This window comes from Mobula hypostoma, chromosome 4 (genome assembly GCF_963921235.1).
Source record: "Mobula hypostoma chromosome 4, sMobHyp1.1, whole genome shotgun sequence".
In the NCBI taxonomy this organism is placed as follows: Eukaryota; Metazoa; Chordata; class Chondrichthyes; order Myliobatiformes; family Myliobatidae; genus Mobula; species Mobula hypostoma.
The window spans coordinates 71,098,158-71,123,205 of NC_086100.1; the positions used below are offsets into that span (position 1 = coordinate 71,098,158).

The 25,048-nt window shown below is 46.4% G+C and overlaps 1 protein-coding gene across 7 annotated transcripts in view; it reads right to left on the bottom strand.

Moving 5' to 3' along the window:
• LOC134345385 (uncharacterized protein DDB_G0292642-like) overlaps positions 1-25,048 on the bottom strand; it is a 402,893-nt gene that overhangs the window by 12,480 nt on the left and 365,365 nt on the right. For 2 of the 7 annotated variants that reach the window (XM_063045966.1, XM_063045972.1), the window contains exons 1-3: positions 4,719-4,924; positions 1,841-1,938; positions 1,572-1,745 (exon numbers count right to left, since the gene is read on the bottom strand). The exons of 3 other annotated variants lie outside the window; for them this stretch is intronic. In XM_063045966.1, coding sequence (XP_062902036.1) covers positions 1,572-1,745; positions 1,841-1,938; positions 4,719-4,779 — 333 coding nt within the window. In that variant the 5' untranslated portion in view covers positions 4,780-4,924. Of the gene's footprint in view, positions 1-1,571; positions 1,746-1,840; positions 1,939-4,718; positions 5,011-25,048 lie in introns of those variants that run through there. 2 more of the 7 variants (XM_063045971.1, XM_063045970.1) reach the window with 2 other exon arrangements.

Here is a 25,048-nt window from a genome sequence, read left to right on the forward strand (position 1 = left end):
AAAGCCTTGCACTTCATAGCCCTTCCCAAACTCCCTATAGCCCGTGAAACAGCCAACGACCTTGTCTATCATGTCTTCCACCTTCATAGAATTCCCTCTGACATCATTTCTGACTGGGGCCCCCAATTCATCTCTCAAGTCTGGAGTCCTTTTGCCAAGCCCTTGGAGCCTTAGTAAGTCTGACTTCTGGTTTCCATCCACAGACTAACGGTCAAATGGAATGAGCAAACCAGGATTTGGAAGCAGCGCTGTGCTGCATAACCACCAATAACTCATCATCCTGGAGCATCCATCTAACTTGGGTGGAGTATGCCCACAACTCCCTGGTCAGCGCCATCACCAGAATGTCTCCCTTTGAATGCTCCCTCGGGTACCAACCCCCTCTGTTTCCCGCACATGAAGACAACATCGCTGTGCCTTCAGTTCAGGCCCATCTTCGCCGGTGCCACAAGGTCTGGAAGGATGTACGTGCGGCCCTGCTCCGCTCAGCTGACCGCTTCCAGAGGATTGCCAGTCGCCATCGAATTCCTGCGCCCAACTATTGGCCTGGTCAGAAGGTTTGGCTCTCTTCAAAAGACATATCTCTCAAGAATGAATCCAAGAAACTCATCCCTCATTATCTTGGACCATTCGAAATTGTGAGCATCATCAACCCCTTGGTGGTCAAAGTCAAACTGCCCAGATCCATGCACATTCATCCCACGTTCCACATCTCCCAAATGAAACCCGTGTCTGTCAGCCCTTTCTGCCCTCCTGCTGAACATCCTCCAGCCGCCTGGGTCATTAACGACTACCCAGCTTACATAGTCTGGCAATTACTGAATGTGCGCCACCGAGGCAGGGGTCTCCAGTACCTGGTCGATTGGGAGGGAGATGGTCCTGAGGAGTGCACTTAGATTCCCCATTCCTTCATCTTGGACCCTTCTCTCATCCGAGATTTCCACCGTGACAATCCGGACAAGCTTGGTGGTTTGCCTGGACACTATCGTTGAGGGGAGGTTATTGTTATGGTCCCGACCATTGATTCCCCATTTTCTCCTAATTTCCTTTGTTTGTGCCATGGTTCTGACCGTTAATACCCCATTTTCTCCTAATTTCCATTGATGGCAGCACACCTGGTTTTCATCAAGACCTGCAGCATAAGAACCCCAGCTTTGCATCCACTCGTTGCCTGATCACTGGTTTTGCCAGTGTGGTATTTAACATTTCCCGGCCACTTACGATTGTGTGTTCTACGTTTTGCTTCAGTGCCAAGATTTACCAGTGAAACTCAGTCTCTCCGTGTCAAGATGAATATTATACATTTTATTTCAGCACCGAGGTTTACCTGTGTAACTCCATCTCTAGCTGCTAAGAAAGGTTTTATCTGCAACTTCCCTTTCTATGTTCTGTGTCAAGATAGTTCTACCTGCCTTCTGCTTTCCTGCTCACCCTCCTGCTTGCCGTTCAACGCTCATGCCCTTGTCTGCATCCTAACTTAATCTCCGTGCCTGTGTCCTGCGTTTGGGTTTGCCTCATTCCTTGCAACACCCTATTTATTAGCAGTTAGTTAGATGCCAGTCCTGCTTTACCTGTTTGTATTCACAGTAACTTGAAGCTGCGAGAGTGGCAAGCTTCTCTTCAAAAAGCTGCCGTTCCTCAACAGAGAGCAATGCGTGTCTGCACACCTCCATGTAGGACCATTCCTCTCCACATCCTTCATTTGTCTCATCTATTAATGCAGGGCAGTGGAATTTGAAATGACCCTGGAATAGAAAATGAAAAAATATTGTAAAACATTCCCATTTAAAAAGCAGATTGAGCATGAGATATAACAGAAAGGATTGTTTGTGATATCCACCTGACTTATCTGGCTCCGACACCATTCCGTGAGAGAAATGGGATCCACAGCGTGTCCACAGGACATTTCCACCCTGTAAACATTTGGGTCATCATCTCCTGCAATAGAACATTTTGTTGGAAACACTACAGAATTTGTTTTAGGATTTGAGTATTCACCAACCACAATTTCTTGAATAGTGCTTTCATTAAAAATAGTTGCTCAGATAAAACAAAATAAAATGGTTCAAATTAATTTGATCTGATTGGTGAAGTGGCTACCAGAAATGTGGTTGAAGAAAGGAACAGATTTCCCAATGGTTACAAAACATATATTTTCATTTTGACTGGAGTGTATCCTGGTGTGATTTGAAGGAGCTCTGGGTTGTTTTCTGTTATAGAACATAGAAAAGTACAGAACAGGAAAAGGCTCATTGGTACATCATGTCTGCACCAACTATGAAGCCAAGTTAAACTAATCCCATCAGCTTGTATAGGGTCTGTGTTCTGTCAAACTCTTCCAGTTCATGTGTCTGTTTAAATTCTTCTTCAATACTGCTGCATATCTGTTTCTATCACCTCCATGGAAGCACGTTCCAAACATCTACTAATTTCTGTGTTCTCCCTAAAGTATCCAAGGGTTTTAAACAAAGAAAATGACCCTATACAAATGTAATAGTATCACCTTAAATTTAGTTTTTATATTTCTGAAAACATTAGAAGCAAGAACCATTGGATTATGATGTGAAAATCCTTTCAAATTATTAATAGTCACTGGCATGTCACCTTATTTCTGCCAAAATTAGGCAAAGAAAACACAGTATCTTTCTCTATATCTCAACCCCGCCCCCACTCCTTACTGAAACTCAACTCCACTGATAATAACCTAGGGACCCTCTTTCCTTCTAGGGTCTCACTTGGTTTGTGTCCTCTTGCCAATCAGTGTGCCAAAACCCTGCAGGTCATGTCTGCGTCACTGGAAAAGGCCATTGCCGATTGATGGTTGGGATGTGAGGCTGGAATGTCAGAGCTGCTATATGATGTATTCCTACCTGTAAGTAATATTTGTAGAACACTGAAATCTTGACAACATTGCTGAATTCTCATCAAGTATAGCAGACTTTCATGGCAAATCCTGTATCAGAGGTCCGTGATGTAGGATATGGGACTGGGCCTTTCCTAGCCTGAGGCATATAGTTAGGAAGCCACACCTACCCAAAGGGACAGATTTTTGAACTTTGTGACAATCCATAACTGACACTGCATACCCAACAGGCTTTCCATTTTACATTCAGAGAAAAAGAACATGATATGTAGCACATTACGATACCACAGACACAAGAGGGAAGAGTAACTCAACATAAATTAACAATGTTTGATTGCACAGAACAAAAGTACAAGTAACAAAAATAAAACACACACAAATTAGAAATAATTATAAAAGTAAACAATAGTTAGCCTAATACTTGATGGTGTACATACTATTTATGGGTTAAAGGTAAAAGACAATTTTATTTCAATGAAAGAATATGCTCTATTTTCGATAGAATGACTTTAATCAGATAGATGAAAACTAAAATAAAACCAAACAATTTGCAGGCACATACCATGAAATGATAGCAAAGAACATTGACATTACTTACTTTTGAAGGATTTGTTAGAACTTTTGAACCTTGAAATAGAAGCAAAATTACACAATGCTAAGGTTTTATGAAAAATTGAATTCTGCCGATTAATCGGACTGTATTGCCATAAATGTCTTTCATTACTGAGAGATACAGCAAGGAACAGGCACCTCCGGCCCAACAAACTATGTCGGCCAGCAGCCCACCTATTTAACACCAGCCCAACACAAAGCAGGACAATTTACAATGGCCATTTAGGCTACTAACCGATAGGCTACTACGCCGTCATGGCGAGGACGTACAAACTCCTTACAGGCGGAACCCGAAATGAACTCGGAACTTCGACGCCCCGAGTTGTAATAACTCGTGCTAACCGCTACGCTACTGTGGCGTCTTCAAGTTCATGAACAACATGCTTTGGGAAAACATCAGTTTTCACTTCCCATAAGACAAGGATCATAAACTGATTCTGATTCAGAAGTGGAGAAAAACTCAGAAGACATAAAATGCATTGGAAGCAGCTCTGGGAATGTATACCGAACTAATACCCGGAACTAGCAGAAAGAGACTATAAAGAGACTATGGTTTGTATGTACTGAATTTAGGGGAGCATGTGAGAGGGACTTTATTTAAGTATTAAAAAAATCCTGAAAGATCTTGACATGATGTAGAGGGGATTCTCTTGTTGGAGAATTGAGAACTGGTGTGGGCGTGAGGGACGATATTTAAAAATAAGGGTTGCCCTCTAAGGACAGAAAAAATATATTTTTTAATTAAAGTCTTCAGAATTTTCTTCACAGAAGCGTAATAGCGTCCAAATATTTGAATATTTTAAGGCAAAGTTAGATAGGTTCTCAACAAACAAGTGGTTGAAAGTTTACTGTCGGTAGATGTGAGTGGGGAATTGAGGTAACGATTTTATTGTGTGGCAAACCAAAACTAGTTCGAATATATCAAAAGCACTTTGGGTATTACTAAAAGCTCTCAACATACACTGATCTCTCACTGTCGAACTCTAGCTAACCAGGTTTGGACTTAGTCAAAGACCTATTTCCATCCTGGGTCCCCGATCAGCCAAAGACAATTAGCCATTCAGCGGCCACTGCGCGGGGGTCTGGATCCGGATTCTACACACGTAGAATTGCGCGTAGATTTTCAGCTCCAAGCGGCAGCGTAAATCTGGGATGTACAAGACACCCGAGTGAACTTGCCCACCCAGACTCCGCGATGGGGGGGTCAGTCCTTATTTTACGCATGGTGTGACGCTTATTTTACCTGTGACCTCGTCCGGTCGCTTAACAAATTTCAGTCTGTTGTCAATGGAATCATTGGACATTTTCTCTGCACCCGTTCCCGTCCGATGCACTTTCACAACAGGGGAGTTTGTGTCGATCAGAAAATACGATTGTAGCTTACGCCAAACAAGTGCAGTGAAATGTAAACCCTCCGACCACTCCCTCGAAAAGGAGGCGGTTTATTCCTTTAACTTCCTTCCTGGTGCAATGCTTCTCCGAACTATTGTTTGCAACGGTAAAATCTTCCCTTCTCTTCGTGTTTAACATTTTATTTGGACACTTTTTGTTGCTTTGTTAAAAATACAGCTCACAGGAAAGTTTGTCCTGTTTTATGCCCACCCCTCCCAGAGATATCCCAACATTATGCCCCCTTCTGGCATTGACTTGCTAACCTCCTTCCCCTAGTCGGTTCACAAAACATCAAACAGCCCAGCCCTTCAGCCAGAGTTACATAAAGCAAGTGAAACTAAATCTAGTTCATTTTAATAGACCTTTACTGGCGATACAGCAGCAATCGAAGTTTCTGAGACCAAAATGGGAAAGATGTATCAAGTGTGCGTCATTGGTTTGAGAAGCGAAAGAATTATGGTGGATATATCGGAGTCGGAAGCTGAATTTAATGCGATGAAGATCGTTACATTAAAAAAATTGCTGATAACCAAACTGCCATCTTTGTTAGGTACTTGAATAACATATGGATTTCTGAGATGAAAATTGGTTAGATAGTCTGACCTGTTGGAAGTTGCGTACCGAGATATTACAGGTAGCTTCGCCGATTAAGGTAGAATTGTTACGTTTTACCGATATTAAAATATTTGTTTCAAACCTTACTTTGAATTCAGTTTTCTCGAGACAAATCTGGACTTGAAAATGTTTTCTTTTTGAATCTGACGATTTTAAAACCTGTTTGATTAATTACAATACTTGCATTAGATTTAAGATTACTTATGGTTCGTTCTTTTCTCAATTTCTCTCTTTTTAAGGTGTCACGGATGTGGATGATCTGCGCCTCATTTATAGCGACAAACAACTGGAAAACGAGGAATCATTCTCCCATTACCAGATCAGGGACAAATCCACAATACTCATCATATTACCGCTACTTGGAGGAGAACCAGAATAAAAGATTTAAAATGCACTCTGAAGAAGAATGCAACTTTAGCGATGTGTTTATGTCGCAAGTGATATGATTCAGAGACATAAGACGCAATCGTGGCTGTAAAGTGTGTATATAAGCTAGTGCTTTCAAAAGTAGATTTAGAATACGTTCGGATGAAGGATCTGGGCCCGAAACGGCGACTGTATGCTCATTTCCATAGATGCTGACTTCCTCCAGCATTTTGTGTGTGTTGCTTGGTATACATTGACGTTTGTCATGAGAAATTGCGTTCAATTGAACACTCCTTGTTTGTGTACAGTACCTGTCGAAGTATGTTTTCAATGTTGTTAACACATCTGCCTCAACCACTTCTTTAGCAGCTCATTCCATATTCTAACCGGTCTCTGGGTGAAAAACTTGCCTCTCAATTTTTATTAAATCTCTTCCCGCTCTTTTAAAATATGCCCTCTAGTTCTTGATTCCCGACATTGGTAACAATATCCTTTGGGGTTTTTTTGTTCTAAATTGATTTTTTCCCTCAAATAATTTTGTATCATTTATGTTTAATTATGCTTTCCGTGTGAAAGTTTTGTCTCTGATTTTATGTGGCTCTGGTACAGCGCCAATTAAGCATTGAATGAATAAATTTATTTAAATCTTACATCAGCCCACAACGTGAGGGAGTAAAAATCTTTGCGTTATGACTCTGTTGCAACGTGTAAACATGTGAATTTAAATGTCTAACGTCTTGTAGAAAGAAGCTGTCCCGTAGCCTGTTGGTCCTGGCTTTATTGCTGCGGTACTGTTTGCCAGACAGAAGCAGCTGGAACAGTTTATGCTTGGGGTGATAGGTGTCCCCGATGATTTTCCAATCCTTCGTTACGCACCTGCTGCTGTAAATGTCCTCAATGGAGGGAAGTTCACATTCACAGGTACGCTGGGCTGTCCGTACCACTCTCCACAGTGCCCAGCGATCAAGGTTGGTGCAGTTCCCGTACCAGACGGTGATACAGCCAGTCAGGATCCCCTCATTGATGCCACTGTAGATGGTCTTGGGGAGTTGGGGGCTCATGACGAACTTTTTCAATTGCCTGAGGTGGAAGAGACACTGTTGTACTTTTTTTTTTGCCAATCAACTGAACTTTTACTTCTTTAAGAACAATAAAATATGTTACTCAATAAGTCCTGGACTTGGAGCTGATCTTCTTGAGTTTGAGTCTGAATACAAAATTGGCTTGGTGGTAGGTGGCAGTGGACAGTTGCTTTTCAGATTGGGTAACTTATCAGTGTGATGCCACAAGATTCAATGCAGGATCTTTCAAAGTTCATTGGATATTCTAATGACCTGTGTTAGGTACCCCGTAACTGGGTTGCCAAACCAGCAGAAATGGACCACTTAGTTGGAGTCTGGTTTAACAGAAGCTAATAAAGTTTTATTAAAGAAATAAGTAACACAGTACGCTAATCGTAAGTATATAAATGCAACAGGTTAGCAATGATAAAACACACATGTACACAGAACTAGGGTAATAGGAATCAACCAAGCTCTATCGCAGTCTAGGGGTAAAATGACAGTCTCAAGTGACGCAGAGTTCCGTTCAGCTTAGTACACTTCGCAGTAATCGCTCTTATGCCGTTGGGGGATGGGGGGGGGAGAGAGAGAGAGAGAGAGAGAGAGAGATTCAAATCTGATTCAGACCTTTGATGTTTTTCGTTGTTAGCTCTCGGGTGGACCCTTCGTTATGTCTTCTGTGGTCACCAACTGTGACCCCTCCGCTCCGGATACGACCGTTCTTCCGCGGTGAACCCGGCACCTAGGCAAAGGCGGACACACACACCAGGTTCCCGCCGATCGTACCCTTTCACCCTGTGCGTCTATGGTCGGTTCCCGCGACCAGACCTCCAAACACCCACCAAATTGTGGGGGCACACCGCTCTTCCAGGGTCTCGTTATCTCGTGATCTCATGGTGTGTGTCGAGCCTTAGCAAACCTGTTCTTTTTATCCCCCTGCTGGGGTATCGCCTGTCCATCAAACTTCAAACAGTTCAGGTTCAAAGGAACCGGTCTGTCAATATTCTGAAGTGTGTTTCTTTCTCGTTAATCTCTCTCTTCTCTCTTATTAGCATTTTGAATGTTTCTCCATTGTCTCTCTTATCTCTCTCATCAGTATCCATTTTCTGATAACTTGGTTTGTCGTCACACTTGGAAGAAAATATAGGTGGTATGAACAGAAAGTCTGCAAATGATACTAAACTTAGTGCTATTGTATTGTGAATAATGCTGTCTAAATTTGCATAAAGATCAATATCAACTGGAAAAGTGGGCGGGGAATGGCTGACAGAATTTAACACAGACAAGTGTGAGGTGTTGCAATTTGGTTGGGTAAAATGTGGTTGGATCTGCACAGTAAATGATAGGGAGAATGTTGTATCACAATGGGGGCACTGGTAGCGGAGCCAAATGCAAGACACAGACACTGAAGTACAAGGAACAGGACTTGACTAGAGTGGGGACGTGACAGGATACAGACAAGGAGCACGGACAAGAATGAAGACTAGGGCTTGGGAAGGCGGGACCAGGACTAGGAACCATGAAATAGGAGCCTGGCTTGGGCTCCGAGCCAGAGACTGAACAAGGACACAGAATCTGGGTCTTGCCTCGGGTTCGGGTTCCAGAACCAGGCAAGAACATGACATGACTACAGGACAAGAGGTGGCTGGGTTCCTGGCCCTTGAGCTTGGAGACAGGCTGGGGTCTTGCCCCTTGAGCTTGGAGACAGGCTGGGGTCTTGTCCCTTGAGCTTGGAGACAGGCTGGGGTCTTGGTTCTTGAGGCTTGAGTCTGGGGTCTTGGCTCCTGAGGCTTGAGGCTGGGGTCTTGGCTCTTGAGACTTGCAGGCTGGGGTCTTGGGTCTTGAGGCTTGCAGGCTTGGGTCATGATGCTTGCAGGCTTGGGTCTTGGGTCTTGGAATGTGGGGGCTGATAACTTGGAGGCTGGAGCTCGGAGACAGACAGGGAACTGTACATCAACATAGAGCCAGGACTTTTCCTTTGAAAAGCTGGGATTCATCCTTCGAAAAGCCAGGACTCATCTTTAACACAACACAAACATGAGACTGGACAGTACATGAACATAGAGCTGGGACTTATCCTTAGACAAGCCGGACTCAACTTTATCTCCACACCAAGGTGGGACAAGTCCCTCTGTCGGGTAACCGCAGAATGGCCGGACTTACCCAACTGAGCTGAGGACAAGACAAGACAGAGCCCTGCGTAGGGCAACAGCAGAATGGCCTGACTTACCCCACGGAGGCGAAGCCAAGAAGAGACAAACACCAAAGAACTACAGACAGTTAAATCTCTGCACTGGGGTTACTCCAAGTTGCGGTTCAGCCAGCAACCTCAGCTGGCTACGGAAACAACCAAACTCATACCACAAAGATAACTCCGACTAGTTCCTGAACGCGGCCTCAGATGGCAAGTGACTGCTCTAGCCTTCCACCGGCAGGTTGCTCCCAGGAAATCTTGACAAGACAAACCAGCAACCCACACTCAACCCCAAGGCTACTTATATTCCAAGCCCCAAAATGGGAATCAGATGCCTAAGATTAAATCAAACAAACAAGGGACAGCTGGAAGACCCAGAGTCCTGAGTCCACAGACCGGACTCTGAGCCGGAATGCAGACTTCACAGACCGGACCATGACATGTTGTAGAACAGAGAGACCTGGATATACAGGTACAAAAGTTCTCAGAATGTGGCAACACGATCGACAGGTGTGAGGAAGACATATGTGTGGCTGTTGTCGTTAGCTGAGAATTTGAGTAGAGGAGTTGGGACATATTGTTCCAGTTGAAAGATTCTTTGGTTTGTCTACACTTGGACTATTGTGTACATTTCTGTTTGCCAAGCTAGTAGAAAGATGTGATCAAGATTCACAGAAAAGATACATCAAAATGTTGCCTAGACGAGAGAGCTTGAGTTAGAAAGAGGAATTGGATAAGCTGGGTGCCACAATGAGGAGCCCAAATGCAAGACACAGACACTGAAGTACAAGGAACAGGTCTTGACTAGAGTAGGGATGTGACAAGATACAGACAAGGAGCAGGGACAAGAATGAGGACTTGGGCTTGGGAAGGTGGGACCAGGACTAGGAACCCTGAACTAGGAGTCTGGCTTGGGCTCTGAGCCAGAGACTGAACAAGGACCCAGAACCTGGGTCTTGCCTTGGGCTCAGGCCCCAGAACCAGGCAAGGACATGACATGAGAAAAGTACTGGAGGCTGGGGCCCTGAGACTTGAGATTGGAGACAGGCTGGGGTCTTAGCCATTGAGCTTGGAGACAGGCTGGGGTCTTGGCCTTTAAGAATTGAAGCTGGAGTCTTGGGTCTTGAGGCTTGCAGGCTGGGGTCCTGGGTCTTGAGGCTTGCAGGCTTGTGTCTTGGGGTTCGCAGGCTGGTGTCTTGGGTCTTGGAATGCGGTGGCTGATAACTCGGAGGCTGGAGCTCAGAGACAGACTGGGAACTGTACATCAACATAGAGCCAGGACTTATCCTTTGAAAAGCCGGGACTCATCCTTCGAAAAGCCAGGACTCATCTTTAACACAACACAAACACGAGACTGGACACTACATAGACATAGAGCCGGGATTTATCCTTAGACAAGCCAGGACTCAACTTTATCTCCACACCAAGGTGGGACAGCTCCCTCCGTTGGGTAATGGCAGAATGGCCGGACTTACCCAACAGAGCTGAGGACAAGACAAGACAGAGCCCCCCGCAGGGCAACGGCAGAATGGCCTGACTTACTCCATGGAGGAGAAGACAAGAAGAGACAAACACCAAAGAACGACAGACAATTAAATCTCTGAATCGGAGTTACTCCAAGTTGCAGTTCAGCCAGCAACTTCAGCTGGCTACGGAAACAGCCAGATCCCTACCTAGCTCAGAGCGGCTGGCAGCCACTCAGCTGGCCCGGGAAGCAGCCAAATTCATACCGCAAAGATAACTCCGACTACTGACAGCAATGTCCCATGAGGGGATGGTTCTCCAAAGCGCCCTAAGATGGCAAGTGGTCGCTCTAGCCTTCCACCAGCAGGTTGCTCCCAGGGAATCTTGACAAGACAAACCAGCAGCTCACACTGAACCCCAAGGCTACTGATATTCCAAGCCTCAAGATGGGGATCAGGTGCCTAAGATTAAATCAAACAAACAAGGGACAGCTGGAAGACCCAGAGTCCTGAGTTCACGGACCGGACCGTGAGCCAGAATGCAGACTTCACGGACCGAACCATGATATGTTGTAGTACAGAGAGACCTGGAGATACAGATACAAAAGTTCTCAGAATGTGGCAACACGATAGACAGGTGTGAAGAGGACATATGTATGGTTGTTGTAGTTAGCGGAGAATTTGAGTAGAGGAGTTGGGACATTGTTACAGTTGAAAAAGTCTTTGGTTTGTCTACACTTGGACTATTGTGTGCATTTCTGTTTGCCAAGCTATTAGAAAGATGTGATTAAGATTCGCAGAAAAGATACATCGAAATGTTGCCTAGACCAGAGAGCTTGAGTTAGAAAGAGAGATTGGGTAAGCTGGGTGCCACAATGGGGAGCCCAAATGGAAGACACAGACACTGAAGCACAAGGAACAGGACTTGACTAGAGTAGGGATGTGACAAGATACAGACAAGGAGCAGGGACAAGAACGAAGACTTGGGCTTGGGAAGGCGGGACCAGGACTAGGAACCGTGAACTAGGAGTCTGGCTTGGGCTCCGAGCCAGAGACTGAACAAGGACCCAGAACCTGGGTCTTGCCTTGGGCTCAGGCCCCAGAACCAGGAAAGGACATGACATGACAACAGGCCTAGAGGCTGGGGTCTTGAGGCTTGAGCTTGGAGACAGGCTGGGGTCTAAGGCTTGAGCTTGGAGACAGGCTGGTGTCTTGAGGCTTTGGCTTGGAATGCGGAAGCTGATAACTTGGAGGCTGGAGCTCGGAGACAGTCTGGGAACTGTACATCAACATAGAGCCGGGACTTATACTTGGACAAGCTGGGACTCAACTTCTCCACACCAAGATGTGACAGGACCATCCGTTGGTTAATGACAGAATGGCCGGACTTACGCAACAGAGGCAAAGACAAGACAAGACAAGACAAGACAGGTCCTCCCACAGGGCAATGGCAGAACGGCCTGACTTACCCCACGGAGGTGAGGACAAGGCAAGACAGATCTCCCCGCAGGGTAATGGAAGAATGGCCTGACTTACCCTACGGAGGCGAGGAGAAGAAGAGACAAACACCAAAGAACAACTGACAGTTCCACCTCTGCATCATGGTTGCTCCCAGTCGCAGTTACGGCCAGCGACCTTGGCTGGCTTTGGAGACAGCCGGATCCCTACCTAGCTCGGAGTGGTTGACAGCCAGTCAGCTGGCCCAGGAATCCATACCATAAAACAGCTCTGATTACTGACAGAAAGGCTCCATGAAGCGATGGTTCCCTAACGCGGCCTAAAGATGGCAAGTGGCCACTCTAGCCTTCCACTGGCAGGTTGCTCCCAGGGTATCTTGACAAGACAAACCAGCAGCCCACAGTCGTTCACAAGGCTACTTATATTCCAAGCTCCAATATGGGAATCAGTTGTCTATGATTAACTCAACCAAAGCAAGGGACAGCTGGAAGACCCCGAGTCCTGAGTCCACGGACCGGACCGCGAACCGGAATGCGGACTTCACGGACTGGACCATGACACTGGGAACTGCTTCCCAGGTGCAAAGGAGGCTGAGCAATGACCTTGTAGAGATTTATATAGTTATTAGAGGCATAGGTAGGGGAGATAATACAATCTTTTTCCAGAAGGTCTCTGTAAAAGGTGATAGGAGAAAGATTTAAAGATGATCTGAGAGACAGGTTTTTTTTACACAGTGCATGGTGGCTATGTGGAACAATCTGCCCTAAGAGAGTGCCATTCGATAAGCTGGCAAAGGGACATAAGGTGGGAGCAAAATGTAACTCCTGGGTCAACGAGATGTCAGCAGGATCCAGAGTTGAAATTCCATGCAGACAGGAAGAATGAGGTCCAATAACCCCCGGCATCAAGAATAGGTGAGACCAGAGTTTGAGGCCTAGTATTCAGGCTTCTGCCATCAGTGAGCTCAGAGTTTGAAGCCTGGTGTTTGGTGATTGGTGGGTTCTGGGATCAAAGACAAGGATTGAGGCCTGAGGGTTCAATCAGAGCTCTAGGGGTTGAGGAGCCTGGATCTGTGAATTGATGCGAGTCCACTGGGGTAGATAACGACCCAATGTCTGCATGTCCGAGTCTGATTCTGGATCCGCTGGAGGCTGAATGCAGATGAAGACGGACTGTCTTGGGGTTTGAGGATTGTGTACGTGTGTGGATGGGAGGGAGGAATGGGGTCGGTTTTGCTGTTGTTGTTGTGTTCTGTATTATCCTGCCAAGCTTTGTGGGCATTCTATGTTGGCACCAGAATGTGTGGCAACACCTGAGTTCTGCCCAGCACACACTCGGGAGTGTTGGTTGTTAACGCAAATAACACATTTCACTGCATATGTCGATATACATGTGATAATAAATTTCAATCTTGAATCATGGCCTTTACAAGCTGAGGCACTGAGTATAATTATTGTGATGTCCTGTGCAAATTGTGCAAAACGTTGGAGAGACTCCACTTCAATATTCTGTACAGTTCTGTTTGTGACATTACAGGAAAGATATGGTAGCCACAGAGAGAGTGCAGAAGAGATTCACCAGATGTTCAGGATCTGGATGCAGTGTTTCCACCCAAAATGCTGACAATTCCTTTCCTCCTACCAATGCTGCTCGACCTGCTGATCAGACTATTTGTTGCTCCAGATTCCAGCATCTGCAATCTCTTGTGTCTTCATCAAATGTCGCCTGAAATGGAGGGCTGTAGTTATAATGAGAAAAAGGAGAGGCTGGGTTAATTCCCACATGAACTTAGGAGGTGGGGGGGCTGATCTTATAGAGGTTTATAAATAATGAGGAGCATAGATAGGATAGGGAGCCAGAATTGTTTTACAAGGGTAAGTGAATCTACTACTCAAGTGCACAGTTCTATGGAGAGAGAAAAGAGAAGACCTGCAGCTTGTAGAGGAGAGTGAGAAGATCATTGATCAGAGTTACAGGGCAGAAATCATCTCCAAGTTGTAACAGGTGGGTAGCTGGTTTACTGTTAGGAGAAGGAATGGAACGGTGAACAGGCAGTAAGTGCAGAGAACCCCTGTGGCCCATCCCCATCAATAGTAAGTATACAGTTTTGGGAGATTATCTCCCAGGGGAATGCCACAGAGACCAGGTTACTGGCACTGAACACAAGTCTGTGACAAGAAGGGTAAGATGGAGAACAGGGAAGTGGTAGTGATAGGGAACTCAATAGTCAGAGGAACTGAATGGAGATGATGTGGACATGAATGGTGCATCGGATGTTATGTTCCCTCCTAGGCACCAGGGTCAGAGATGTCACGGATCGCGTCCACAGCCTTTTTGGTGGTGGTGGGGGGGGGGTGTGTGGAGAGCAGCCAGGTGTCTTGGTAGGTATTGTTACCAATGACATAGGAAGGAAAGGCAAACGTGTCCTGAAGAGAGAAATTAGAGAGCTACACAGAAAGCTGAGAAGCAGGACCTCCAGGGTAGTAATTTCTGGATTGCTACCTGTGCCGTGTGCCAGTGAGGGTAGAGACAGGATGACTTGGCAGATAAATGTGTGGTTGAGAAGCTGGTGGAGCAGAATCGATTGGCCAAATGACCTAATTCTGCTCCTATGTCTTATGGTCTGATCATCTGCTGGTATGGAGGTTCCAATGTGTATGACTGGAAAAGGTGCAGAAAGCTGTGAACTCATCTGGGTCCATCACAGGCTCAGCCCTCCCACCATCGAGGATATATTCAAATGGCAGTGTCTAAAGAAAGAGGCATCCATCGTTAAGGACCCTCACCATCTGGGACATTCCATCTCCTCATTACCAGCGTCATGGATACTCAGCATTTTAGGAACAGCTTCTTCCCCTCCACCATTGATTTATGGATGGTCCATGAATCTATGAACATGACTTTGTAATTCCTCTTTTGCACTATCTATCTCTCTATTTATCTTTATAGAACAGCACAGCCCTCTACCAGGCTCATCAGCTCACAATGGTGTGCTGAACCAATTAAATTAGTCATTAGTCAAATGGCTAACTAAACTAGTCTCTCCTGCTTGTACAATGTCCATATCCTTCCATTTTCCTCACATTCATGTGACTTTCTAAAAGTCTCTTAAAAGCCTACAATGTTTCTGCCTCTACCACTACACATTCCAGACACTTACCACTCTCTATGATTTAAAAAAAATTGTCCCTTACCCCTGCTTTGAATTTCCCCCATGTCACCTTAACCTCTGGTATTAGACATTTCAACCCTGGGAAAAAAGATACTGTCTGTCTACTACATCTATGAACTTCGGATTATTCGTGAGGCAGAGGTAGAAATAAACAGGAGTTACAGGGAGATAGTCACCCCTAAAAGTCAGGAGGTAGGTAGCTGGGTGACTGTCAGGAGAGGGAGGGGGAATAGACAGAATGAGCAGAGCAACCCGGTAGCCGTTCCCATCAATAATAAGTATACTGTTTTGGACACTGTTGGTGGGGAGGACCTACCAGGGACAAGTTGTAGTGGTTGTGTCTCTGGCACTGAGACTGGACCCTCAGCTCAGAAGGGAAGGAGGGAAAAGAGGAGAGCAGTAGTGATAGGGGATTCGATAGTTAGGGGAACAGATAAGAGGTTCTGTGGAAGAGGTCGAGAATCCCGGATAGGCTTTAGTATTTAGTTTTTTTTTTCTTTTTCTTTTGGGGGGTTTTTCTTTGTTCATATTTTTTTTCTTTTTATTTCTTTTTTCTCTTTATGACTAATTTCATAATGAGTTTGAAAGTCTATTATACCCATGTTACTTAAAATTTTTTTTGTATATGTTTATTAAGATTATTCCAATCTCTTTGTATCAACATTGTTATTGTGTTTATAATTTTGAAAATTAATAGAAAGATCTAAAAAGAAAGAAAGAGAATCCAAGACGGTCTGTTGCCTCCCTGGTGCCAGGGTCCGTAATATCTCAGATAGAGTTCTCGGTATTCCAAAGAGGGAGGGTGAGCAGCCTGATGTTGTGGTCCATGTAGGGACCAATGACATGGATAGGAAGAAGAAGGAGGTCCTGCAAAGAGAATTTAGGAAGTTAGGTGCAAAGTTGAAGGATAGGACTTCCAGGGTTGCAATCTCAGGATTGCTACCCGTGCCATGTGCTAGTGAGGCTTGAAGTAGGAAGATAATACAGTTAAATACGTGGCTAAGGAGTTGGTGCAGGAGGGAGGGCTTCATGTTTCTGGACAATTGGACCTTGTTCCAGGGAAGGTAGGACCTGTTCCGATGGGATGGGTTGCACCTGAACTGGAGGGGGACTAACATCCTTGCAGGAAGGTTTGCTAGTGCTGCTCCGGGGGGTTTAAACTAGATTTGCAGGGGGAGGGGAACCAGAGTGTTAGAGCAGATAGTGAGGTGGAGGAGGATAAAGGTCATGTGAGAACTGCAAGCATAGTGCATGGAGTAAAGCCAGATCTAACATATAAAGAGGCTTTCATGAAAGAGAAGCAGAATAAAGGGTGTAAAGGTAGTAAGTTAGAAGGGCTAAAGTACGTGTACTTCAATGCAAGAAGCATCAGGAACAAAGGTGATGAATTGAGAGCTTGGATACATACATGGAATGTACGTATTCCAGAAGGGTAGGAAAAGGAAGAGGAGGGCAGTAGTAATAGGGGACTCAATAGTAAGGGGTCAGATAGGCGATTCTGTGGATGCAGTCCAGAGACCCGGATGGTAGTTTGCCTCCCTGGTGCCAGGGTCTGGGATATTTCTGATTGCGTCCAAGATATCCTGAAGTGGGAGGGTGAGGACCCAGAGGTCGTGGTACATATAGGTACCAATGAAATAGGTAGGAAAAGGGAAGAGGTCCTGAAAGGAGAATATAGGGAGTTAGGAAGGGAATTGAGAAAAAGGACCGCAAAGATAATAATCACGGGATTACTGCCTGTGCTACGCGACAGTGAGAGTAGGAATGCAATGAGGTGGAGGATAAATGCATGGCCGAGGGATTGGAGCAGGGGACAGGGATTCAAGTCTTTGGATCATTGGGACCTCTTTTGGTGCAGGTGTGACCTGTACAAAAAGGACAGGTTACACTTGAATCCTAGGGGGACCAATATCCTGGTGGGGAGATTTGAGAGGGCTACTGAGGTGACTTTAAACTAGAATGGTTGGAGGGTGGGAATCAAATTAAAGAGACTAGGAGAGAGGAGGTTAGTTCACAACAGGGGGATGGGAACAAGTGCAGAGCGACAGAGGGGTGTAAAATGAGGATAGAGGCAAAAAGTAGTAAGGTGAAAAGTAAAAGTGGCAGGCTGGCAAATCCAGGGCAAAAATCAAAAAGGGCCACTTTTCAACATAATTGTATAAGGGCTAAGAGTGTTGTAAAAGCAAGCCTGAAGGCTTTGTGTGTCAATGCAAGGAGCATTCGTAACAAGGTGGATGAATTAAAAGTGCAGATTGTTATTAATGAATATGATATAGTTGGGATCACAGAGACATGGCTCCAGGGTGACCAAGGATGGGAGCTCAACATTCATGGATATTCAATATTCAGGAGGGATAGACATGGAAGAAAAGGAGGTGGGGTAGCATTGCTGGTTAGAGAGGAGATTAACGCAATAGAAAAGAAGGACATTAGCCGGGAGGATGTGGAATCGATATGGGTAGAGCTGCATAACACTAAGGGGCAGAAAACGCTGGTGGGAGTTGTGTACAGGCCACCTAACAGTAGTAGTGAGGTTGGGGATGGCATTAAACAGGAAATTAGAAATGCATGCAATAAAGGAACAGCAGTTATAATGAGTGACTTCAATCTACATTTAAGTTGGGTGAACCAAATTGGTAAGGGTGCTGAGGAAGAGGATTTCTTGGAATGTATGCGGGATGGTTTTCTGAACCAACATGTCGACGAACCAACTAGAGAGCAGGCTATTCTAGACTGGGTTTTGAGCAATGAGGAAGGGTTAATTAGCAATCTTGACGTGAGAGGCCCCTTAAGTAAGAGTGACCATAATATGGTGGAATTCTTTATTAAGCTGGAGAGTGACATAGTTAATTCAGAAACAAAGGTTCTGAACTTAAAGAAGGGTAACTTTGAAGGTATGAGACGTGAATTAGCTAAGATAGAATAGCAAATGATACTTAAAGGGTTGCCGGTGGATATGCAATGGCAAGCATTTAAAGATCGCATAGATGACCTACAACAATTGTTCATCCCAGTTTGGCAAAAGAATAAATCAGGGAAGGTAGTGCACGTGTGGCTGACAAGGGAAATTAGGGATAGTATCAATTCCAAAGAAGAGGCATACGAATTAGCCAGAAAAAACGGCTCACCTGAGGACTGGGAGAAATTCAGAGTCCAGCAGAGGAGGACAAAGGCCTTAATTAGGAAAGGGAAAAAAGATTATGAGAGAAAACTGACAGAGAACATAAAAACTGACTGTAAAAGCTTTTATAGATATGTGAAAAGAAAAAGATTGGTTAAGACAAATGTAGGTCCCTTACAGACAGAAACAGATGAATTGATTATGGTGAACAAGGACATGGCAGACCAATTGAATAACTACTTTGGTTCTGTCTTCACTAAGGAGGACATAAATAATCTTCCGGAAATAGTAGGGGACAGAGGGTCTAGTGAGATGGAGGAACTGAGGGAAATACATGTTAGTAGGGAAGTGGTGTTAGGCAAATTGAAGGGATTAAAGGCAGATAAATCCCCAGGGTCAGGTGGTCTGCATCCCAGAGTGCTTAAGGAAGTAGCCCAAGAAATAGTGGATGCATTAGTGACAACTTTTCAAAACACTTTAGATTCTGGATTAGTTCCTGAGGATTGGAGGGTGGCTAATGTAACCCCACTTTTTAAAAAAGGAGGGAGAGAGAAACCGGGGAATTATAGACCAGTTAGCCTAACATTAGTGGTGGGGAAAATGCTAGAGTCAGTTATCAAAGATGTGATAACAGCACATTTGGAAAGCAGTGAAATCATCGGACAAAGTCAGCATGGATTTGTGAAAGGAAAATCATGTCTGATGAATCTCATAGAATTTTTTGAGGATGTAACTAGTAGAGTGGATAGGGGAGAACCAGTGGATATGGTATATTTAGATTTTCAAAGGGCTCATGACAAGGTCCCACACAGGAGATTGGTTTGCAAACTTAAAGCACACAGTATTGGGGGTAAGGTATTATTGTGGATAGAGAATTGGTGGCAGACAGGAAGCAAAGAGTGGGAATAAATGGGACCTTTTCAGAATGGCAGGCAGTGACTAGTGGGGTACCGCAAGGCTCAGTGCTGGGATCCCAGTTGCTTACAATAGATATTAATGATTTAGACGAGGGAATTAAATGCAGCATCTCCAAGTTTGCTGATGACATGAAGCTGGGCAGCAGTGTTAGCTGTGAGGAGGATGCTAAGAGGCTGCAAGGTGACTTGGATAGGTTAGGTGAGTGGGCAAATTCGTGGCAGATGCAATTTAATGTGGATAAATGTGAGGTTATCCACTTTGGTGGCAAACACAGGAAAACAGATTATTATTTGAATGGTGGCCGATTAGGAAAAGGGGAGGTGCAACGAGACCTGGGTGTCATTATACACCAGTCATTGAAAGTGGGCATGCGGGTACAGCAGGCGGTGAAAAAGGCAAATGGTATGCTGGCATTCATAGCAAGAGGATTCGAGTACAGGAGCAGGGAGGTACTACTGCAGTTGTACAAGGCCTTGGTGAGACCACACCTGGAGTATTGTGTGCGGTTTTGGTCCCCTAATCTGAGGAAAGACATTCTTGCCATAGAGGGAGTACAAAGAAGGTTCACTAGATTGATTCCTGGGATGGCAGGACTTTCATATGATGAAAGACTGGATCAACTAGGCTTTTACTCGTTGGAATTTAGAAGATTGAGGGGGAATCTTATTGAAACGTATAAAATCCTAAAGGGATTGGACAGGCTAGATGAAGGAAGATTGTTCCCGATGTTGGGGAAGTCCAGAACAAGGGGTCACAGTTTAAGGATAAAGGGGAAGCCTTTTAGCATGGAAGTGAGGAAAAACTTCTTCACACAGAGAGTAGTGAATCTGTGGAATTCTCTGCCACAGGAAACAGTTGAGGCCAGTTCATTGGCTATATTTAAGAGAGAGTTAGATATGGTCCTTGTGGCTGAAGGGATCAGGGGGCGTGGAGGGAAGGCTGGTACAGGTTACTGAGTTGGATGATCATACTGAATGGCGGTGCAGGCTCGAAGGGCCAAATGGCCTACTCCTGTACCTATTTTCTATGTTTCCATGTTTCTATGGAATTATGATGTAGTGGCCATTACAGAGACTTGGCTGGCATCAAGGCAGGAATGGATCCTCAATATTCCTGGATTTCAGTGCTTTAAAAGGGATAGAGTGTCTTAAGGTGGGTGGCTGGGAATGGACCCAAGTGCAAGACACAGACACTGAAGTACTAGGGACAGGACTAGGATACAGGCTGATGGCAAGGTCATGGACAGGAAAACCAGGAACGCGGAACAGGACTGAACAAGAGAGCTAGGAGCCCGGGCCTGGACTCCGAGCCAGAGACTGGACAAGGACCCAGTACCTGGGTCTTGCCTCTGGCTCGGACCCCAGAACTAGGCAAGTACGAGGCTTGGCAGGCAGGCAGGATGAGGCTGGAGTCTTCAGGCTTGAGGCTAGAGGCTAGAGACTAGAGGCTAGGCCGGAGGCTGGAGTCTTCAGGCTTGGGGCTAGGCCGGAGACGAGGTGAGTCTTGGCAGGAGGCTGGAGACTTGAGACTTGAGACCTGAGGCGAGGCTGGAGGCCGGAGGCAGGAGACCTGAGGCGAGGCTGGAGGCCGGAGGCAGGAGACCTGAGGCGAGGCTGGAGGCCGGAGGCAGGAGACCTGAGGCGAGGCTGGAGGCCGGAGGAAGGAGACCTGAGGCGAGGCTGGAGGCCGGAGGAAGGAGACCTGAGACGAGGCTGGAGGCCGGAGGCCGGAGGCAGGAGACCTGAGGCGAGGCTGGAGGCCAGAGGCAGGAGACTTGAGACTTGAAGCGAGGCTTGGCAGGAAGCAGCACTTGAGGCGAACCTTGGCTCCTCCAGGGCAAGGCGTGGTACTCCTGGGCAGGGCACGGATCACAACCCGACAGAGGCAAGGGACAGGAAGGGACAGAACCAACCCCAGGTAACGGCAAGACGGCCTGACTTACCTGGGCGGAGGCAAGGGTAGGAAGGGAGCTAGGTACAGGGTGGCTCCAGGACCAGACAGCAAGACAAGGCAGGGCTTCTGGCAAAGCAAGGCAAGATGAGAACTTCAGGCGAGGCGAGAGTTACTGGCAAGACAAGGCAGGGCTTCAGGCGAGGAAGCAGAAGGCAGAGCAAGGGATACAAGGAGTAAGGACCAGAACAATCCAGCAGCCACGCCTGGGTCTCTGAAGGTATTTATGCAGCCAGCCCCAATGATCATCAGCTGCATGAATTAGCTCAACAAGAACAGAAACAGGGTAGATCGGAAAATCTGGAGCAAGGGTCGATGGACCGGACCGTGAACGGGAATACGAACTTCACGGACCGGACTATGACAGTATTCCCCCCTCTACAGGAGCCTCCGGGCGACCAAACAGGGTATCCAGATTATGGATGACCCGGGCGGGTGGGAGGGTATGTTACAGAAAGGAACCCCGGGTGGCAAGAGGAAAACAACAGTGTCTGTGTCACTGGTTCCATAGTTGGCTGGATTGTTCTGTCATAAGGGGGTGGCTGGGAATGGACCCAAGTGCAAGACACAGACACTGAAGTACTAGGGACAGGACTAGGATACAGGGCGATGGCAAGGACATGGACAGGAAAACCAGGAACCTTGAACAGGACTGAACAAGAGAGCTAGGAGCCCGGTCTTGGACTCTGAGCCAGAGACTGGACAAGGACCTAGTACCAGGGTCTTGCCTCTGGCTTGGACCCCAGAACTAGGCAAGGACAAGGCTTGGCATGCAGGCAGGATGAGGCTGGAGTCTTCAGGTTTGAAGCTTGAGGCTAGAGACTTGGCTTGGCTTGGCAAGAGGCTAGAGGCTGGAGTCTTCAGGCTTGGGGCTAGGCCGGAGGCTGGAGTCTTCAGGCTAGAGGCTAGGCAAGGGACAAGGCGAGGCTTGGCAGGAGGCTGAAGATGAAGTGAGGGAGGCTGGAGGCTAGAGACTTGAGGCGAGGCTGGGCGCTGGAGGCTGGAGACTTGAGGTGAGGCTGGAGGCTTGAGGCTGGAGACTTGAGGTGAGGTTGGAGGCTGGAGACAGGAGACTTGAGGCGAGGTTGGAGGCTGGAGGCAGGAGATGAAGTGAGGCTGGAGGCAGGAGACTTGAGGTGAGGCTTGGCAGGAGGCAGGAGGCTTGGTACTTGAGGTGAGGCTTGGCAGGAGGCAGGAGGCTTGAGAGTTGAGGCAAGGCTTGGCTCATCCTGGGCAGGGCGTGGATCACCACCCGACAGAGGCAAGGGACAAGAAGGGACAGAAGCAACCCCAGGTAACAACAAGGCAGCCTGGCTTACCTGGGCGGAGGCAAGGGCCAGGAAGGGAGCTAGGTACAGGGTGGCTCCAGGACCAGACAGCATGACAAGGCAAGGCTACTGGCAAAGCAAGGCAAGACAAGACAAGAACTTCAGGTGAGGCGAGTGCTACCAGCAAGACAAGGCAGGGATTCAGGCGAGGAAGCAGAAGGCAGAGCAAGGGATACAAGGAGTAAGGACAAGAACAATCCAGCAGCCACGCCTGGGTCTCTGAAGGTATTTATGCAGCCAGCCCCAAAGAGCATCAGCTGCATGAGTTAGCTCAACAAGAACAGAAACAGGGTAGATAGGAAAACCTGGAGCAAGGGTCGATGGACTGAACCGTGAACTGGAATACGGACTTCACGGACCGGAGTATGACAGTATCCCCCCCTCTATGGGAGCCTCTGGGCGACCAAACAGGGTATCCAGATTATGGACGACCCGGGCGGGTGGGAGGGTATGTAACAGAAAGGAACCCCGGGTGGCAAGAGGAAAACGACAGTGTCTCTGTCACTGGTTCTATGGGTGGCTGGATTGTTCTGTCATAAGGTGGGTGGCTGGGAATGGACCCAAGTGCAAGACACAGACACTGAAGTACTAGGGACAGGACTAGGATACAGGGCGATGGCAAGGACATGGACAGGAAAACCAGGAACCTGGAACAGGACCGAACAAGAGAGCTAGGAGCCCGGGCTTGGACTCCGAGCCAGAGACTGGACAAGGACCCAATACCTGGGTCTTGCCTCTGGCTTGGACCCCAGAACTAGGCAAGGACAAGGCTTGGCAGGCAGGCAGGATGAGGCTGGAGCCTTCAGGCTGAAAGCCTGAGGCTAGAGGCTAGAGACTTGGCTTGGCTTGGCAAGAGGCTAGAGGCTAGTGTGAGGGGATCCATGAATGCCCCTATTAACTGTTTGACGAGAGACAGAGAGAGACATTCATCGGTGATGGTTTGTTTGGAAAGGAGAGAGAGACAGAGTTATTTACCACTCATATGTTGCTTTTAAAAAGAGAAAGAGAGAGAGAGAGACGAAGATCAACAGTTGGACTGTCACTTTAAGGCATTGGAAGTAACTTTGGATTTTTACTGAGTTTGGAGTTGGAGACAGCACCAAGCAGCTCATAAGTTGCTATGGTGACCGAAGGCGGTGGACGCTCGATGTTATGATTTTCAGCAGGTTGTTGATATTTCTTCAAGGACAGGTTGCCTGCTTGCATTTCTTTGCAGACAAGGAAGGAGGGACTCTTTGAATGACAGGTGATGCTCAGCACAGAGAAATAAATAGGAGGTCAGATGATACAGACCTCAGACTCATGATCTGGACACATGAGCATTATTGTGCCTACCGGAAAGCTGGGTTTTGGAGGATCAATCAGGTGGATTGATCCAAATTGCTATTCCAACATAGGAGAAGGGGTTGACTGGTGGGGAGTTGTCTATGTGTCCACCCTTGCCGGGGTGATAGCTCCACCACAGGAAAACCGGTCCCCCTCGTTAAAGTCACAGTCGGTGACTTGTAAAGGATTTCGGAGGATGACAAGAAGATCGACGGCATCAGTTCACCTGAAGACTCAACTCACTCACTCTCTCTCTCTCTCTCCATCACTACTCAACTCAATACCACCAACTGAACTGAACTTTACTCAACATCGTAAGACTGTATCTTTTTACCCCTGGACTTAAAGAAGCTTGGTTTTTTCATACATATATATTCCACACTTACTTTTATATAATCATTGCTAACCTGTGTGATTGATTTACATTTATATTACTGTATTGCGTAGTTACTAATAAATATTATTAGTTTATAGCAATACGAGACTCCAAAGTGGTTTCTATTTCTGCTGGTTTCTTTATCCCCGTCACGGGGTAAGTGACATAAATTGGGGCCTGCGTCCGCGATATGAACAAATTGGTCGGGAGGCTGGTTTCATTGATTTGGGGAAAATCCCTTTAGATTTGGTTGTGTGGAAAAACAGCAGAAATGGATGTTAGAGACTTCCTGAAATCACCAGACCTGGTGACTTTGAAGTTTGCTAGAAAGTATGAGTTGCGGGACGTTGCTAAAGAATTGAGAATTGAGGTAAAGAAGGGTGTGAGCAAGGTAGAAATTCAAAGGAAAGTAGTTGAATATTACATAGATAAGGGAACATTTGATGAGGAGGTGTTAGAGTTGTTCGTGGAAGGTAAACCTACTGAGGATGAGCTTCAGCTTCTGTTGGAAATAGTAAACAGGGAGCATGAACTGAAATTAAAACAGCTCGAGAGAGAGGCTAGAGAGGCAGAGAAACAGAGAGAAGAGGCAGCAAAACAGAGACAAGAGGCAGAAAGACAGAGACAGCTCGAAAGGGAGAAATGGCAACGTGAAGATCACGTGGCAGAAAGGCAGAGACAGTTTAAAAGGGAGAGGTTGCAGCAAAGGGGTTTAGTGTCGGACCCTGATGATTTTTACAGCTCGGAAGGGCTAGTTTTGTGTGATGAATTTAAAGGTTGTGTTCCTGACGAAGTAAGGGCATACCCAGTGGCAGAGGATGCCCCTACCCTGC